The sequence below is a fragment of the Orbilia oligospora genome (assembly GCF_000225545.1).
Source record: "Orbilia oligospora ATCC 24927 unplaced genomic scaffold scaffold00079, whole genome shotgun sequence".
Taxonomy (NCBI): domain Eukaryota; kingdom Fungi; phylum Ascomycota; class Orbiliomycetes; order Orbiliales; family Orbiliaceae; genus Orbilia; species Orbilia oligospora.
The window spans coordinates 951605-970590 of NW_011645636.1; the positions used below are offsets into that span (position 1 = coordinate 951605).

The 18986-nt window shown below is 46.5% G+C and overlaps 4 protein-coding genes across 4 annotated transcripts; 1 reads left to right on the forward strand and 3 right to left on the reverse strand.

Moving 5' to 3' along the window:
* Window positions 1-348: 348 nt before the first annotated feature.
* Window positions 349-3488, forward strand: AOL_s00079g301 (uncharacterized protein; the record flags this gene model as incomplete). The annotated part of the gene is made up of 8 exons (XM_011124176.1): window positions 349-432; window positions 532-591; window positions 660-744; window positions 854-970; window positions 1059-1643; window positions 1720-2370; window positions 2430-2860; window positions 2916-3488. 8 exons carry the CDS (start codon window positions 349-351, stop codon window positions 3486-3488), a joined length of 2586 nt encoding a protein of 861 aa, XP_011122478.1.
* Window positions 3489-4745: 1257 nt separating this feature from the next.
* AOL_s00079g302 (uncharacterized protein) lies at window positions 4746-6782 on the reverse strand (the record flags this gene model as incomplete). The annotated part of the gene is made up of 4 exons (XM_011124177.1): window positions 4746-5372; window positions 5768-6093; window positions 6429-6447; window positions 6651-6782. The coding sequence occupies 4 exons, from the start codon at window positions 6780-6782 to the stop codon at window positions 4746-4748; spliced, it is 1104 nt and encodes a 367-aa protein (XP_011122479.1).
* Window positions 6783-8476: 1694 nt separating this feature from the next.
* AOL_s00079g303 (uncharacterized protein) lies at window positions 8477-9875 on the reverse strand (the record flags this gene model as incomplete). The annotated part of the gene is made up of 3 exons (XM_011124178.1): window positions 8477-8874; window positions 8941-9479; window positions 9547-9875. The coding sequence occupies 3 exons, from the start codon at window positions 9873-9875 to the stop codon at window positions 8477-8479; spliced, it is 1266 nt and encodes a 421-aa protein (XP_011122480.1).
* Window positions 9876-14750: 4875 nt separating this feature from the next.
* Window positions 14751-17029, reverse strand: AOL_s00079g304 (uncharacterized protein; the record flags this gene model as incomplete). Its single annotated transcript, XM_011124179.1, has 4 exons — window positions 14751-15661; window positions 15717-15881; window positions 15951-16833; window positions 17003-17029. 4 exons carry the CDS (start codon window positions 17027-17029, stop codon window positions 14751-14753), a joined length of 1986 nt encoding a protein of 661 aa, XP_011122481.1.
* Between the last annotated feature and the right edge of the window lie 1957 nt (window positions 17030-18986).

Sequence of the window (18986 nt, forward strand, 5' to 3'; positions counted from 1 at the left end):
GTTGCGCGTGTGGCTGGAGAGTGCCGCCCTCCTCAACACGTAATCTGGAATGCGGTGCAGCTCCAACAACAAACTCAAACCTCGTCAGCCAAACCTGCGTAGAGTACCTGATCCTAGCTTCAGCACATCAATCGAACAACCTCACGCATTCACCCCCCCTGCATACGAAGCATCTCATCGCGGACTTGTCCTTTGCTGCATCAAACCCGCTTTTACCGATTCTGATCCTATCCTATCTTCTCTTTCTTCTCTTCAACCTCACTCTACCTTGCCGACCTGCAGGCCTGGGGTTTTTGAGCCCTGTTTTGACCAACTTATTACGTCCTCGCTATCCATCCACGGTACGATATGGCCGTTATAGTTCCTCCCGATCTCGTGGCGCAAGCCGTAGAGTTCGGGATTCCCTCAGCAGATGCCGAGGAGTGCCTCAGGGTATGTTATACTGGTTCATCAAGCTCCGTTTGTTATATCAGGATGGTAGGCTAACACAATTGCTTGCGGGGTTGCCCCACGCTGCCGTCACTGATATAGAGAACCAACAATAACGTTGAAGAAGCGATAAACTATTATTACAACGGTAACCTCGAAAGGGTACGCACCGTGGCCTTCATCATCCTCACGTAATTGTTCGTGTTGCTCAGATGCAGCTTGATGTTTAGGACCGAAATGAAAACAAATGGGACGAAAAAGCCTGGGGTGCAGACCGCTATGGACCAGAGCCAAACCCCGAAGGAAACGTAAACGGTAGGGCCCTATGACACCATGATACCATTCTATCTCATTGATAGACATGATACAACTTCATCTGGCAATCATTGGTTGAACCTTGAGCTCTGATATGCGAATATGTTAGCCCTGGACTACCTGGCCGTGGCTGCTGATCAGGCCTTCAGAGATCCGATCGGTGCGAAGTCGCGACCTCCGTCTCCATCGAACACTTTTCAAATCCATCATCCCACCGACGGCGAGGGTGTGTGTGCTAGGACCAACTTTCTTTTGTTTAGATGTCCAATGTGGGGTATCGTTACGGAGAGGCTAATGTATGGATATGTGGTTAGATGCCGACCTTCAGCAAGCTATCAAGGCCTCTATGGAAGATTCCCAACGTTCGGGACAAAATTACCCTACATATACCGGACCTCAAACAACTGGAACGGTTGCATACACACCTGCTTCAAATTTCAAGCGTGCAGATAATGACACTCAGTACGACTCAGGCGCATGGGCCCTTGCGGTCAGAGGGCAAGGGGAAACGAGTGCCATTGAGATATTCCTCGACCCTCCACCCAGCGAGAGAAAGAGGGTACCTGAACAACCTGCCTTCTTAAGGCCTTCGACGGGTTCGGGGAGCCTTGGCCCCTTGCTAACCATCCTACATTCTATTCCGACTGCCAGAGATGTACTACTACAAAAGGACCACATCTTAGAAGATTACGGCCAACAGAAAAATTGGTGGGCTGGACACATCATCCAAATACCAAGAGTAGTGGATGAGGACGACCTGGATCCTATCCCACCGGAGAACCTCGAGGTAGTGCGTGAGTCGCAGCGTTTGATGGCGTTCCTTTCGGGAACTGAACGAGCATACGGAACTGCGGAGAGCTTGGGGTCGATACATAATATATTCGATGCCAATCCTGGATGTAAGTGCAACATTTACATGATACTCCCATGACTGGGCACTCAAATGAATCAATCTAACTTGCTCTTATCCAACAGTGATCGTATCCAATTATTTTTGTTCCTTAAGGGATGCTATCAAGCTCCTCCACGGTGATCCTGATATGCGAACCCCTTTACTATCTAGAGCAGTTAAGGTCTCACCCAATGGAGAGGAGGGCTCGCAAATTTTCGAGGTTTTTGACCTTACGATCAAAAGTCATGTAGTTGAACAGGGTGGTAATCTATATGATGCCCTCGACACCATCTTCTGGGATGAGCCGGACGAGTCAGAAGTCTATGCTGAGTATTTCGGTGATGTTTGCACCATCCAGGCCACAACTGAGGACCCTAACAAACGACCCTGCGGTATCGATATACCTGCTGAAATGTACTTTGACCGATACACGAAGGAGTTTAAGGATCACGTCGCAGATATGAAAAAGGCCAAGGTGGAGATCCAAGGGAAGATCGACGAGTTAAGTGCCAAAGAAAGGAAAATTAGACTTTACTCGCCAATGTTCCAACCCAACAGCAGTCTCGATATGGTGAAGGTTATGGCAAGGACAAGGAGATATTTTGAGCTGTCATCGGACCCCGACTCAGTGCTTCCAACTGGCGGAGTTGTACCGGAAGAGCATGCAAGGAAGTGCAGTGAGACTGCGAGGCAACTGGCTGAGATCGAGGAAAGAATACAGAAGAAACTCTCTGGTAAGATCTAATCCTAAAATACCGGCTTCTCAGCACCAGTTTTAACATAATCACGACAGACCTTAAGAAGCAACGTGATGAGCTTCGAGATAGGCTTGAAAAATTGAAATCGATCTTTACAACTGCCGAAAATACAGTTGAGGGTGCCCCACCTCTTCAAAAGTACCTTCTCCGTGGAGTTTCCACGGACCGCGGAGTCACATACATTAGAAGGGAAAAGCTCGTCCCACATATCAATCTCGAGGAAGACGGAGCTCCAACCGAAATCAAGAAGCAACTAGAATGGTGGTCTATCAAATATCACACCATGCAACTTGCTTATAGCGAAGAGAGTTATAGCAGCTATGATATAAAGGTCGTTTCAGAAGAGGAAGTTTTGAGGGCTGCAAGGTTTGAGGGTACTGGGTTGGTTTTACTGGCATATGCGAAGGAAGAACCCGCCGACGTTAAACAGACGATCGGACTGGAGGACCTTCCGGAGGCACTACAGGTAAAGCCGAACTTTTCTAATCGTTGCTAGAAATTCTATACTGACAGCTGTACAGAAATTTGTTCACCAGGACAATGAGAACTTTGCGAGAGAAATTGCTGAAGCGGCTACGAGACCCCAGTCGTATAGTAAAAAGCGTCCTCATGACCAAGAATGGAATACTGATAAGCCGTATGCAAACCGGGAATACACAAGACAATGGGAAAGTCATTATCAAGGAGGCACGGCTAACAGCAGTCGCAATGCTACCCCCGGATCTAGCAGACGAAATTCATTCGACATGGCTGATGATAACGATCTTAACGATGACGTTCTCAAGACCATACCAAGGCCGCCTAGTCCCCCCGCCGCTCCAAATGTTAGCTTCGCGCCCTCAGGGCCTACTGTACACTTTGCAGATCAAGCGAAAGGGTTTCAAGGGGCTTATGGGAGCCGACATGAGGTTATGGCAATCGAGGAGGAAGGGAAAGCGAGGCAGAAGCCGGTTCAGGCTGACGATGAAATGACTCATGGAAGCCAGCATATTGAATTTGCAGAAGATGGAACGCTAAGGGAGGCTGTGATGCCGATTCCACCTCCACCTCCACCTCCATCTCATAGGGGGATAAGATTCAATCTGGATGAATAAGTGACGATTTTAGGAAACGACCTGGCCTATTTTTGTTTTCTTCACTACATTCACACTCTTACTACCTTTTTTTCCTCTTTGGGGCAACGAGACTAGCATTTGGAAATCCTAAATATGGATCGATCTGGACCTGTACCCAGCTTTTTTGCGGTTGGATATTTCCATTAGCCTTTTTTTGTTGTGGTTTCCACCCCCCCATCTTTTGAAAGAAAAATGCTATTGGGATTCTTTTGGCTTATTCCTTGCCTTTGTAGTTTTACCCATTGTCTGGTTATTTTGACCTTTGACTTTGTTTTCTTTGTTTTTCTTTCCCTCTCCTCTTGGTTCCATTTTCATGGCAGTCCTTTTGAAGCATATATCTCTTCTCTCTGCCTTTTTTTTTTGTTAATTTTATTGGTTTCCTTTCTTTGGTTGGGCGATATATGGTGGTGGGTTTTGAACATTTTTTCCCTTTGCGAGCATTACATACCTGGCATAGATTTAAAAAACGATTACTTACAGAGGCGAAGGGCGAGGTGACAAAAACAATTAAAAGTACTTGCATTGGTATTGATTCTAGTGGTGCCTAGAAAGGTTGGAATAGTAGTTGTATGACTTCTGGTCTTGAAACTAGACTGGCTTTGGCCTCGTAAATTGGCTTTAAATCTAAGTTTATAAATTTACAAACTACAATATCGATCTAGATTTCAACGTCATATGGATATCGATCATGATATCAGGGATGCAATGCTAGTAATATTAATAATATGTTAAGGATCGATGAGATGGTATATATATGCAAATACTACTCCGTATCAGAACAAACCTGATTGTATGTATATAATGTACATCTAGACGTGGGGAGGTACTCGATCGACCGGTCCAGAACATATATATATAACCTACCGACCATGAGTCCAACTATCTTAGCTAGCAGCATCATAATGGTTTTCAAGCATGGCTAATATATAACAACATTGACCACGATGGATTAAATTACCAAAGAACGACAACTAGATTACCAAGAACATATGTTTTAATTGACGTTTATAACCGGACGAAACCAAAATACAACATATCAAAAAGCCAATCATGGTAGAAACCTATAAAGAAACGTGCTCGATCGCTGATAGCTATGACTAGCGCATGGAGAATGCTTTCGCAAGACCACCATATGCATGCATACTGATTTCCCTTATTCCCTATTTCGTATGACAATAGCCTACTATAGTATAAAAAGCTTCAAAAGCCATTTAGCGTCTAGGTAGACCATCATACTCAAATATCAACCTCAGCGATCATCAGCCCTTCCTCCGCTATCCCCATCGCCTGATAATTCTCCAAATTGCCACATCTAGGCGCATCAACCGACTTCTTCTTAATACTCATAATAACACTGCTCCCCATAAACAACGTCCCATTCTCCCTTCCAGTTCTATTACAAGTCACAAACACAAGCTTCTCTTGCTCCTTGGTATAAACCCTCCCCCACTTGTCATCCCCAAGGTACTCCCATTCCCAATCCGTCCCATCAACCGTCTTCTTATCCGTACGGACCCACCCTTCGCTTTCCGGATTTGCAGTCCCAAACAAAGGTTCCAACCTTATAGACCAGTAGTTAACTGTACTATGATGCATAACCTTTGCATTCCTCTGTAGTCTCGAGTCATCATAAGGGTCCTTCGTCTCCCAGGCCATCGGAACGATTGCCAACTGGGCACCCGAGGATATGATATGATTTGCGAACTCATAGGCTTCGAAGGGGGCTTCAAATTTGTAAGGGTTCAAGTCCATACAGATTCCTAAAGCGACGGTGATCTCCTTTTTTGGAGAAGTTGGAGACGTAGGATTGGTAGGGAAGGTGAAAGTTGTCGTACCGAAACAGGAGCCTTCGGATGCCCAGCACTGTTTTCGGGACCGTGCAGGAAATTTTGTTAGTAAAAGCTCGATGTCATCGCTATTGGGAAATTAGGGGGAGAGCTCGGTAGCCTCGTAAGCTAGATTACAGAGGTAGGAAGGTGAAATTGAGAATGTGTGGGGAAAAAGGATGTCGCACGTCGCCCTCCAACCTAAAGGGCGAGGAAGAAGAGCGCACGCAGACTGCAGACGTCAGAATTCCGACGGGATGCGTCCATTATTTGCCAGCCTTCAATATCTAGGGCTCCAATCCTTTCGGGATCAATAACACCCGGCTGGACTCCTAGCTGGCGGCTATCTTCGATCTTTCTGCATACTGTCGAGGGGGGGCAAAGGAAGGAGGTGTGGTAGAAGAGATAACACGATAGCCACAAAATCCTTACCTCGTCTGTAACATATAAAAATGTCTTACGATAATTCATCAACACCTCTCCATCAGGCGATGTAACTACGCATGCATTATAGCAGTAGTTCTGAATAGTGTCATCATCGTTGTCTTCATCGGTGGCGTCGATGGAAGTCTCAGAAAACGGGTCAGAAACCCTCGGATATCGGCTAGGTGGCCTGTATTCATTCGCCAGCTCAGGATACCCAACGACGGTGTAGCATCGAAGTCTCCGAGAAGTCTGCTGGGCCCATTGGGTGCTAATCCCTGATGTCGTGCGCTCTAGGTATGGTCTGATAGATGCTTTCGAGTCGAAGACATACCCTGGCAATGTATATGGAAGGTAAAAAAAGTGGTTAATTCCGGTGTATCCTTGTCAACTGCGAGGATTTGGTAATATGAAGGAGGAAGAGGAGGAGGAAGAAGAGACATGTATGTATTTGGGGAGAAGAAATTCAAATGCATGGGAAGAAGAGATAAATGCACGGTTTCAAGAACGGCTTCTGTGAGACAGTAGAAGTTGCCAGCGTATGCAGCTAACTTCCCTGCCTGCAGTAGAAAACACGGATTCAACGTCAAAACAAGGTTACACAACATCGTTTGTGTAAATGCACACGGCAGGAGTTCTCTAGAAAATGCAAGAAGAACGGTTGGCATACCTGTGAAGGCCAACTCAGGCTAGTTGGATAAAGAAAGAAAAGAAAAATTGCGAAGCAAAAAATTAGTCAACGAGGTCTCATGTCGCAGTCGTAGAGTCAAGCCATTAAGCCACGAGAGTGCGAACGCATCTCATGAGGAATTGGATCTTAGGATGGTGTGCATCGATCCATGCCGCATTCCTAGGATGGTTCAAAGAATTGGAGCAGGTCGGTTGAACTTACTAGGACCAGGACGTCGACTTTTTCTTGGATGTCTTCGGTCCCCAGAACATTCCCAAGTATCTCATCCGCCTTATGGATATTGTCTTGAACCTTCCCTATCTGAGGGTCGAACTGCAGACACGCAATCTTCATTCTGTAAGAGATGCCTGTGCGGGCCTTAGCCTCCAAGAACAACAAACTGGGGTGTGTGTGTGGGTTTTGTTCGTGAAGAAATAGGACACCGTTACAGAGGTACCAGGTACTTGTTCCTTACCCTGAGCGCGGAAGGATGTACAACTAGGACGAATGGCTCGTGGGCGATTGGGTTATTGCAGCGACAATTTCGCAAAATACAGCGCACCGAACGGTCCAGAACAACTCGAAATGCTGTGTATGCGAGTCGCTCGTTCGAGAAAGCTCGCTGGGGGAATTTACCTAGGTAGCTACCTGTTCGTTTCGGCCCGGACGCCCCAGTATGCAGGCCAAGAACAGTCCCCACTGACTGAGCGTTTTCTGTTGGTGAATGGTCCGGGTAGTCCGTTGGAAAAGCTGGTGGAGTTCTCCAGAATTTAACGGTGATATAGAGTAATGCAAACGTCAAGACCTTGCTGTCGACGTAGCTCAAGAGGTTTGAGTTGCTAGGTTGCCTGTGTTGGAGATATCCCCACAGTGAATCATATGAGTAAGTAGACCGGTAAGTAATACGAGCTGCCTTTGATCCAGCGGAGAAGCTCGGATGAAGAGGCCCACGTCTCCGTAAATAGATAGAAGATGTGCCTGTCTCCGACAGGTTAAGGGTGAACCGGTTTGCTTTGTTGGACGTGTGTGGCTTGAGGGATATCTCGAGAAGCCCTCAGTTGGAAGCGCTGGCTGATATGCATGCAAGAGGGTCCAAGTAAGTAAGTTTGCAAGTGCTAAGTTAAGTACTTACGTATAAACGTTTGTTGGAATACTTCGCGGTGACAACAGCCAACAAAGTCCCATGTCCCATCGATTAACTGCAGATTGGAATAGTCTCAGCCGACTCCGCGATAATCAGACGATCCTCTTTATCTGGGCGGAGATATGCTATTTCCCGTAAGTCGAGATATAAACGAGTTGCAATTGGATAATTGCAGCGCCTCGAGCTGCCGGGTTGCGATCCAACAATCCATTCCAAGCATGTTGGGGTCGTTTATCGGGGATCAGGTCCAATGCAACCACAGCAAGGGTGAAATCGAAGAGTTGCTGCTCACGAGTGGTATCCGGGAAGAGATGCCTGCTTGGTGTTAATATGAGACAAATTCAACCGGCACGGTTGATAGTGCAGCTCCCGCAGCTGGGAGTTTCCCGCCGATAACGAATAGCGAGTGCACTGGGGTAAGTGGCCAAGCCATGCTAATGCTAGCTATCAAATAGCGGGACGGACCGTGGCTAGGATTGAGCAGTGGCCAGCAAATACATGCTTCATTCTGCCACACATGCTCGGCTTCCTATTGGTGGCCCGTATATCCTTTGCAGTTCAAACTGGGTTTCAACGAGGGAGTTTCGAATGCTCAAGTATCGAGAGATCAATAACGTCATGATTTATTGGTACAAAGGAGCTACTCGCCCACGAGACAGGGAGCAAGAAAAGAACGCTTGGACGCATATGATACAGCATGTAGACACTTCGGCTTCGTTTACTGCAAGCCGAACTGAACTCCTGCAGTAAATTGGCCTTGGGTGTATAAATAATTGAAGAAAGAAAAAACGCAAAGCCACGCTTTGTTAGCAAACAGACAAAATCGTCGATCCGACGCATCTTTCATGCATAGACACACAAAAAAATTCGCATTCGAAGCCCGAAATTGGTATCAAAGTGGGGATTAGGCAAATCTAGCCTTGCCCCTATGCTTGGCCTTTCCGTCCCCGATTTGCTTTGGTCGTTTGCCTAAAGGATCATTCATGCGGGATGTTCCATTTCGGTGCCTCCCGAGCAAGGCCCGCCCTGCCTGGGTGCGAAGTGGGAGCGTGGCAAGAGTTTCAATTGCTTTGATCGGAACACTTATAATTTTGATCATTAAGACGAAGGGGATCGAGATAGACCACGCAATCCAAGCCGTAAGAATGTGGCCAAGAGAATTATTTCGATTGTCTTGTGCGGATGATGCTGCTGCGGCAGCAAGGGTGAATGCATCATTGAGGCGACGATCGAGATAGGCGAGCCGCTCTTCCGTTTGTGCAGATTGCAAGGCTTCTTTGCGCTCGTATCGTCTGACAGCACCTAATTCGCGCATTTGGTGTTAGCAATCACAGCAGGCGCTTCGCGGCTCCGGTCGGGCAAACTTACGGTTCAAGGCATCCAAGTCTGGCTGAATACCCTTCTTTACGTTTCCCAGCATCTCATCCTCGGTATTAACAGCGGCCATGAGTGTTTGGACCTGTAATGAGAGCTCCTCAACCTTCAACGACATCTCCGTTAGTTTTGAAGGAGGAGGCTGGTATTTGGCACTCTGTAGTTCCTTAGTCCGGCTTCGGATCATCTTGATGACATGGGCTGAGGGCCGTATCTCTGCCCCCAAGACAAATACAGTAATGTTGAATGTCGATAGGAGGGACTCCCCGGGTCGCGAAAGCTGGGATCGTATGGCGTGAAGCAGCCATGCTCCAAGTAATGGGCCTAGAAAGCAACATAACAATGCAACTCTGCGGTTTCTCTCTAGCTCCAGAGTCGCATCGTAGGAAACGTTGTTGACTTTGTTCTTATGACCGACTCTCAAAGTAGCGTCGGAGTCGTCGCTCTTCTCTCCCTTTTCGTCTTCCTCCGAGAAGACGGCATGAGACTGAACAAGATCCAAAGCAATGTTTTGCGATTCATGATACCAGTCCCTATAATAGATGCCTGTAAGCACTACCACTACCCGAATCATGTTTTCCCTCTTGTGTAATTACATACCATGGAAACTTGATTAACCAATGCAGAAAAGTTGCTGCAAGAAATAATAGTATAACATCCGCCACGAAGTGCGTGCCATTTGTGAAGAATAAGCCGGATACCGCCGGTAGAATGGCCATAGCCAACGGTATATTGTTCCAGTTAACATTCTCCTTCGCAGCCGGTGCTAGGATCTCGCTCTGAACGTCCTGAATTGTTTCATACACCGAGCTCCTCCTCCGAATTCCTGTAGCAATAGGTATCGAATCTGGGTCTGGAGATAGCCGCGCCGGTAATCCTGTCGACATTGAGATTGCCGGTTTTCCCTTCCGTGCTGCCATAGGGTCCATTATTGTGTATGTTTCAGCCAACCGGTATATCCGTTTAGAAAGCTTGATACCAAGGCAATTGCAAACTACGGGCCTGCTATCAATCTAGATGACAGAGGACCAAAAGATTCTGCAGTTCAGGAGCATCTATTAGTAATTTAAACGTCCGATGGATCTCGTGGTCTTATGCATGAGCAAAGTGTAACACGGACTCACCTACGTTACATGGTTCAGAACGACAGGAAGAATGGTTTCTCAGTTCCAACAAACGGATTCAGAGAAGACTGTGCAGGAACGCGACCAAGAATTTGAAAATGCGATTCAAAGAGAAGAGGTAGTGCGTCGACTTGCGATCGATTCAAATTTCCCGAGTGGCTACCGGCCGCCATCAATGACGTTTTGCTTGCCGAGGACATGGGATGGTGGCAACAAAATCCGGGGTCAGCCTAGAAGTCTGGGCAACACATTCAACCATCGTTCTACCGCTTGCAAACATTTAGGTGCAGGGCAGGAATTCTCAAAAATCGAGATGTAAATGCGTTCAGACATCGTGGTGGATGGATTCAAAGAGGCTCTTGGAAGCGGTATGTGTCTGATTCTTAACTACTTCGATCAAGCTATTCCCGTTCATATGCTTTTGGTGGCTAATTAGCGGTGTGGCGTTTAGGGCGGTGCAGCCGAATCTGGTTATTACCTGTGGCGAGTACCAACTTGATGGTGTGTATGCATATGGTCATAGCATGACTTACAATATTGTCTCCGACATTCGACGAGAGAGGTATCGGACTTCACCACTTTTGCATGTCTTCGGATCGGGCGTCTCCTGTGGAACTTAGACCCACTATAACTGCCGATACCCCGACCCTTCTGTCGATCGGAATGCAAAAGAAAAGAAAAAAAAACCTTGGATGTACTCGTCAGCCCTTCACCAGGGTCTCTAAGTTTTGATACACTGGCACGGCATCAAGCTTGATCATGTACAGGTACTTCCTTTCCTCCAGATCATCAAGTATCGCATCGTATCTTATTGCAGCACGCTAACTATCTTAAGGTCGCGTATGACTTGAATCTATGTAGGAGATGTAGTGAGGAAAGCCCCGGAAAATCTATCTTAGTGCCCCTCACCGGCTCAAGCATTGACAATCGAATTTAGTGAAGATCGGGTACGCCAGCTCTTCCGCCCTGGACTTTGAGGAACAGACCTCGTTAGTCCAGAGGCTAACTCAGTCAGGTCAACAAATATCTCAGCAGCCTAGTCCAAGGGAGGTATTCTCGGGCGAGAATCTGAGAGGGCGGACGGGGAAACATTAGATGTTCATTCTGTGCATTTGGACCAACCTCTCCAAATCTAATGATATGATGCAAATGTCAGGTTGCCCTACGCCAAAGTTTGGTTCGATCCTAAAGCCCGATGGGGTTCCAAGCCTGCATGTGGATCCAAGCTTGATACATTCCTTTGCAACGATCGCCGAGGTATTGATATCGAATCTCTTGAAAGGATCTTACTCTGTGTAACTTGGCTAGTGCTATCGAAGTTAGGGGACTAATTAACCCTTGTTTCATGAACAACACTGTAGCAAGCTAGCTAAAGCTTACTCTGAGATATATCACGATATATCGATATCATGCTATCGCCCCAACTATCGAGACCCGAATGCGAATGTTCCCAGAAACACAAAATGCACAATGTCGCTTGTTCTCGGTTACAGCTGGCTAAAAGGCACTGTTCTACCATTTTCAAGCAAATTTAATGCAAGGTAGACCCATCTTCGCATTTATTTGCATGATGCATCGTCAGACATCACATACGAGAGCCCCAAACAATGTATGCCAATTTTGAAGAGGGTGTGGTCATGCTCCTAGGATAGGCCATGCCGAGGGAATGAGGGATTACTGTGGTCGATTCGTCGTTTGCCAGAGCTCGCTGCAGGCAAGCCACCAGGCATTCTTGAAAGAACCGGAAACGAATTGACGTCCCCACAAGCCCTCGCACTCGCCGTAATAACGTTTTCTCGAAGCTAGAGAACCACCAAAGGGGGTACACCTGATGATCAACAAGCACAATTACCATGGCTAAAAACCCCCTCATCTTGGGGTGAGCGTAAGTAATTGCAAGCGATACAAATGTCGTCCTCTAATTAATCCCTGGCGAGACGCCAAACTGTGCGCAGGAGTTCAATCTTGAACAGGAGGGGTTTACCGCCAAAAACGCCCCGTGTATTCTTGGCATTGATTGGCGAAACTTCACGGATCAGAGAGCTGTGCCGTTTGGTCGTACAAAGGCCTATCGAAGAATGGAAACGAAAAACGCCATTTGTGTTTGGGGTTGGTTGCATTCAACGGATGGATGGGGCTATTAGTCCCAATTTCCACACCACTTCTGCCTTAGTTCGAATATTAAAGAGTGTGTGAGATATACTTACAGAATATCTCCATATTACCGACAAGGGTGCTAGATATATTTCTACGCAGGGAGTTTCTCGGGCTTTTTCATGCCACTCCATTCTTAACATTCGAGCACGCTTTCCTCATGCCCGACCGGTCGAGAACTCTTCGTTTTTGGCAATTCGACCGGCTATCACACACTCCGAGCTGAGATTACCACGCGAAACTTCGATTCGTTTTGAAGATGCAAGTTGGGTGTCCTTATGTGTGAACGCACTGACTTCCTTAAACCAAAGCCACCAACATGCAAAATACGAGAACCAAACAACCATTTCCTCGGAACCACCCGCCAACAATAACTACTAGCCCCAGGCTAAACTACTCGTCATAGCTTTCTACGCTTGATAGGTCTAGCTCCTAAAACAAACCAATACCGAGACGACACGGGATGAAAATAGCTACAGAATTAAGCTCCAACAAGCCCATCCGCGGAACAGCTCTTAAGCACTTGAGAGCGAAGAGAAGCTTCGCCTATTTGCTCCTCTCTCCCCAGTCCCGTTAGCCGCCAAGCCCCCTCATAGTCCCCACTGGCGAAGCTTAGCCAAGATAAAATAAGAATCTGGGGAAGAGTTAACTCGTTTGGTGAGGTGACAGACAGACAGAAGGGGATAGGTTAGCGATCTAATCTTTTCTTTTTCCCTCTTCTCTGGAATATTTGCTGTTTCACATGCGATTTCTTTTCGCAGCTTTCCCGCTAGTATTTTGATCATAGATGGCCACGACTGATTGGCTTGATCGAGCTCTCGAAAAGAGACAACAGTGTAAGTTTGTCGAAAATACATTTACATCACTCATGATATGCGTGTGCAGAAAGAAAGAAAGAAAGAAAAATTACTTGAAACTATCAGAAATCTTGAAGGGGAAACATCGTTGCATACGTAAATGCAATAAAGAAGGTTGGATAGGTACTTGACTTTTGCGGATGCGGGTATCTTTCAAACTTCACACCAAGAAAGAAACAATAAAAGAAGAAAAAAAAGGCAAGAAACGAGGACGTCAATGGACTTCAGGGATCAATTGAATTACATTCTTCTGCTTTATCCCTCAAATCCACCACATTGTTTAGTACTAATAGATAGTCCCCTTTTGACATTACACACCCCTCAAAAAAAATCCAAAGGCGGGTTGCAAACGATTAACGAAACCTTTACGGGAGGGTGTGAAAAAAAGCTGGGGTACATGTACGTTTGTCAGGCCGTGCACGCATGCATCGTATGTATGCACTCAACGAAGTACTTACCTATGTATGTACCATCGCAGTACCAGATCAACCAATTGAGAAGCCTTGTAGGATAGCTGGCGAGGAGGCACATTTAGATAAGCTAGTAAGGTAGTAAGGTGGTTGTGCAGGATCAAGAAGACGTCAATCAGCCTTTTTGTTTCCTCTTTGTCGTAGGGAAGGCAAGGCAGGCTCATCAGGACCCTTCGATGATTTTCAGTCTTTTTTTCTTCTTCTTTGATTCGAGCTGCAGGTTTTACTCTTTTCTCAGGCTCGTCTTTTGGAATGGTCACACAAAAAGTTTATACTGGCTAGCATCAGGGATCTTGTAGAATCTATCGAAAATCAAAACTGGAATTTGAATTAGCTTTTAGGTTATTTGCTGTTTCAATATCAACATCAGTGAAAACATTGAAAGCGAAAAAGTCAACAAAATCAGCGAGTTAGTAATCAAAGTAGCGGTTCAAAAAAATAAAAAGGAAAGAGTAAAGAGGAAAAAGAAACGAAAAGAGGGACAAGAAATCAAAAAGAATAGCAAGAGGAAGAAGAAGAAGAAGAAAATCTGCCGCCAAAGGATAGCTAGCCCCAGTCTTTTTTTTGTCTTCCACAAGCAAGCCTTCATGAGCAAAATAGTCTTCCTCGTGTGAAGTTAACCATATAATTTACAAATTGTATAGGAATACTTAAGTAATTTAATCACTACCCCCGTTTCCAAAGTCCAGCCCTGAACACCCCAAAAATCGCTAGAAAAGACCCCGTGAACCAAAGAAACAGGGCAAGGAAAAAAGACAGACAGGAGCTTGAGCTGTATATGCCAGTACTCAGGCGGTACTAGGTAAAAAAAGCTAAACATGGGCGATTTTGCAAACAGAAAGTCATTATAGTGAAGAACGTCAGCTAGCAGTGCAGATACCGTGCAAGCTTCGAAGTGTGGATTGAAACCAGAAACCCAATTAAAGCAGTGCTCAAAACATAGGATTATTTTCGAACTCAAAGCAATCAGCCAGTGTGGCGTCGTTAAGGATAAGTCGTAAAATGATAGATGAAGGGGGTGGAAATTTAAAGAAACTTGAAAGGAAATAATTGGAAAGCTCAAAATCGTCAAGGCTAAAAGTGCGGAATAAAATATAGGGAATTATTAAGCATGGCGATAGTAAAAAAAAAACCCGCAGGGTAACCTCTCCATAATGATACATATGAAGTATGTCATAAGCCATGTGAAAGAAAAAAGATTAGACGCCGTATGTGTTGGTACCTTCCGCCATAGCGATATCTCGCATTCCGTGGTCGGGGTAGAATTGAGATGGAGGGCCAGGAGGATAACTCTGAATTGACTGAGTATCATCTAATGCGAACCCAGAGTAGGCATCCCCGCTAAAAGTGGGTTGGAAAATATTAGTAGGAACAACCGGGCTGGGGTAATATTCCTCCATTGTGATGTCACCCGGGGAAGGAATTGGGTAAGGAAGTTGATCAAAACCGCTGTTATATTGGTATAATCCAGGGGTAGGATCGGCGTGCGTCGTAGCCAAAAGGTTGACAGCATGTCTAGGGGATTGATTGGTCCCATAAGGGGATAGGGAAGTTGGGCTGGGGGTGAAATCAAAGACGTGAGTTGCAACATCTGTAATACTGGGGCTTGAATGGACGCTCGGGTTGATGAATTGTGCCCCGGGTGTGCCGACGGTACCCAGACGATCTCTACCAAAACGACCGGAAGTATGCTGCGGGTACGGGACACTATTAGATCGGTGTTGAGAGCCAATATTAGGGATGTCACTCGGGTTAGCCGCACCAATGACCCCGGTAGATTGCCGTCGTATATACGATTCCTGGGAGCCATGGACCTGGGAAACACCGTGTCCAGGGAACACCGAGTTATCTGGTGCCAAGTCTGATCTTTGGACCAGTACCCCATCCGCAGTTTCCTGGTCTTCTTCCTTCTTGAAGAAACTGACAAGGCTGGACTCGGGTTCCATTATGGAGCTAAACACCGGATCCCCGATTTCTGTCTTCGTCAGGTCTCGTTTCTGTTTATCCTTAGGAGGAAGGGGGTTTTTCGGCAGCGTATTTTTCGGTACTCTCTTCTTTCTTCTCTTATTGCCTTTGATGAAGGGTTTAACGAAGCGGATATGGTCGCGATCTTTGATTTGAGACGGTTAGCACCAGGTACTCGATAAAATTGAAGTGTAACAAACCTAAATTCCCATCCTTCAGCCTGAGTTCCAAATCCACCACATCATACATCTCAGCAAGAATTTCCTTTTTGGTGGCTCGTAGTGGGGCATCATCAGTTGAAGCCCTTAGTTGACAAATCGGGGCGATCCCATTTCTAACAATGTTAAGCAAAACATCGAGTCGGTCTGCCGGAGGGAATCAACGTTAGACGGTGTCGCAATCGAAGCTTTTGTTTACGGGTAGGGAATACACACCTTCTTTGAGAAGATGATCTGGTTCTTTATGTGGAGCACCTTCCGGCCACCACCATGGCTTAGTAGAATCGCCCCCATTATACGGGCTATGCGCCTGCTTTTTAGGTTCTATAACCTTGATCCAGCATTTCGCAATGGTCTTACAATCCAGTTGCTGGATTTGTAAGAATTTGTTATATATGTATTTATTAACAGCCTCCTCGTCTCCTATGCGTAACGGCTCAAGTTGCAACTCTTCCTCCTCGCTCTCCTCGTCGTCATCGTCGTTGTCGTTAAGGTCCCCCTCCCCGTCCTGCATCATGTCAATTGTTGTCCAATCGGACTCCACTTGGATACCTTCGGGAGTATCGGCTTCTTTTTTGATCTTCGTCGAATTAGGAGCCGATTTGATACCGGCCGTACTGTTCTTTCTCTGCCGCGGCTTTCTTGGAGTAAATGTTGTGGTATCTATAGAGGTCTCCTGCGAAGGTGCCGATGCTCTTCGCTTTTTCCTCGGTCTTATGGTTGATAAAGGAGATGGCGAATCCTCTTCATCGGCTAGTATCGCTATGGTGGGCAGCTCATCTTCCTCTGACGGTGCTGGGGGAGAAATTATTTGGCTAGCCGCGCTTGAAGCTGCAGCTGCAGCTGCAGCATTTGCGGCGGCCTTTTTCGCGCTGATCTTACTAGAAACCGGTAGTGATATTGAGATATGTGACCGCTTTCTGGCAGGCAAAGTTTCTACTGCAGCACGGGCATCCTTGTGGACATCCTCGTCGTACCATTTGTCGGCGTACGGTTTGAGGATATCCGACGCGTGGATGCTTATCTTCCCGTCGGGCGTGACAGCAAGGATAGAAAATGACGTCCCCGCAGGGAAGTTATTCCGCAGGGTCGAAAGAACCTAATTAGAAGTAAACCGTCAATTACTTAGCTCCCGTTAAAGCGTCATGATATTGCGCACGCCCTCAAGCGAGCTGATAAAGAATAAATGGGCCAGGTTACGTCATCCTTTCGATGTGATAAGATATGGGATTCATTGAAAAGAAGGATAAAAGGTTGTGTGTGTATACCTGTGGAGTATTGTCTCGAGTGACCATTGTGTCGGAAACAGATTTAAAAACAAGGTATTCGGTATACGGAGGAAAATAGTTTGAGCGGAAAGCTTGTAAAGATCGGGGTCTAGTGATATGGTCGACTATAAGAGATGGGGCGACCGGCCGTTGAGCAATCAAAGATGCATGAAGAGATGTGATCCGAGAACTATATTTATCCTACAGGATCATTTCGTGATGCTGATTCGTGGATATACGCGGGGTGCCTCTACGAGGGTCTTGAGGTGGTAAGAACGAAAAGAAAAGAACAAAAAGAACGAACGACTTTTGCAGATAGCAAGCTCGAGCTGGGTGATTGCCTTGAAGCCGGAAGGAACACTCTATTTGCTTTTCCGAGTTTGCCGTATTATTCAACCATGCTCGTGAACGGACTACTGCATTTATTGCTTGCCTTGATGTTTCGTCAGTAGCTATCCGCCTGAGGACAAACTGAGGTCTTCGAGTCGGTGACTGAATCTCAGAACAAGAACGATGATGCAAAGATGTATGAATGGGGAAACCAAAAGAATGGATGTGGGTTTATTTGCAAACTCAACCAGGCGAGCAAGCGGGCAATAGATAAATGATCAAAGGCACTCCACTTTTTCGTCTGGGTGGCCGTTCTGTTCTTATTGCCTGTGTGTCTCCATCTTGAAGCAAGCATGCAAGGGTGGCCACCGATTGAAGGGGCTGCATGCCCGGCTCAACTGGTGGAGTGGTACTTGTACTTGTACTCGATACTTGTACTATGTAAGTACGGTTCAAATTCGGCGTGGGTCTTCGATCTCATGCACCGTCAGCCCGTAAGTTCCCTTGCCCATATTTGCTTTTCAAATTTATTTTATTTTTTTTTGAAAAAGAAAAGCGTCTGCCCGAACAACAACGAAGAAGAAGACTCCACAAAGCACAGGATAGCTGCATCACTGAAGAAAGGCGATATTAGTTCGAGGAGAATCTTAGGCTAAGGACTGTACTCCTATTGCAAAATTCCTTTAGATTTCTCAGTCGAAGGATTCGAGGCTATCAGCTCGCCAGACTGATTCTTCTCGTTTGCGCGTTGAAGGCTGCGCTGCCTTTCGTCTTCGGAAACTAGTTAGCCACCGAAACAGCTAGCTTGCGGGAGGGAAATTCGGGCTCGGGTCGCCGCCTATCAACCAACTGGATCCCTGTGTTGGGACGAGATGTCAACTCGTAGCTCCATTCAGTACCCGTCTTGGCTGTACGTACACTTAAACGTCTGTAGCGGCTTGAAATTAAGAGGGTTTACGACTATCGTTGTGTTATTTGGGGACCTTCATCGCCTGCCTTGCGACTCAGTGAGTTCTCGCAGGCGTTTCTGATCTCTGCGTATATTTCGTCGTGAATTGCTATACGCAAATTTCACTTATGTGGATATTGGGAGGGAAATGAACAGTTGGCCCAACCTAGCTTCCAGCCGGGGCTCGGCCCACCCCGGTTAGTTTGTTGGTTGGATGGATGGAATCAGGGGAGGCCATGCAGACCCCCTTGGCCAGCATCTGGGGCCATTGCGCTATCAAGTCGTCTATTCCTAACTAGAAGCTCAGTCTAAACAAAGCATCGTGCAATAACGTTAGGTTTCAAACCGAGGGCCACTAGCTTTCACAACGAAGCTTTTGTTTCCGGCGGAGGGCTACAGTAGTTGGTGCTTGTATTGTCGACTAGATGCCTCGCCTGTACCTGTTGATGCACTTGCTAGATTTTTCTTCGAGTGTTAGTGTTTAGCTTGACAAATGCGTCATCTCTTGCGGTGTGCGGAGCAACGATTGAATTGTGCCGTGAACCAAAGCAATAGCCTCACTCCTTTATGGTTACACAGACGAGTCGCTTGGCTAATGCATGGCCATATGGGAAGTGATAGGCTTGCTCACCAGCATGCTGCATGGTGCTTTCACGATGCATCGAAATCTTCCTCACACGCTCTCCAGCCTCTAGCTGAAACTTC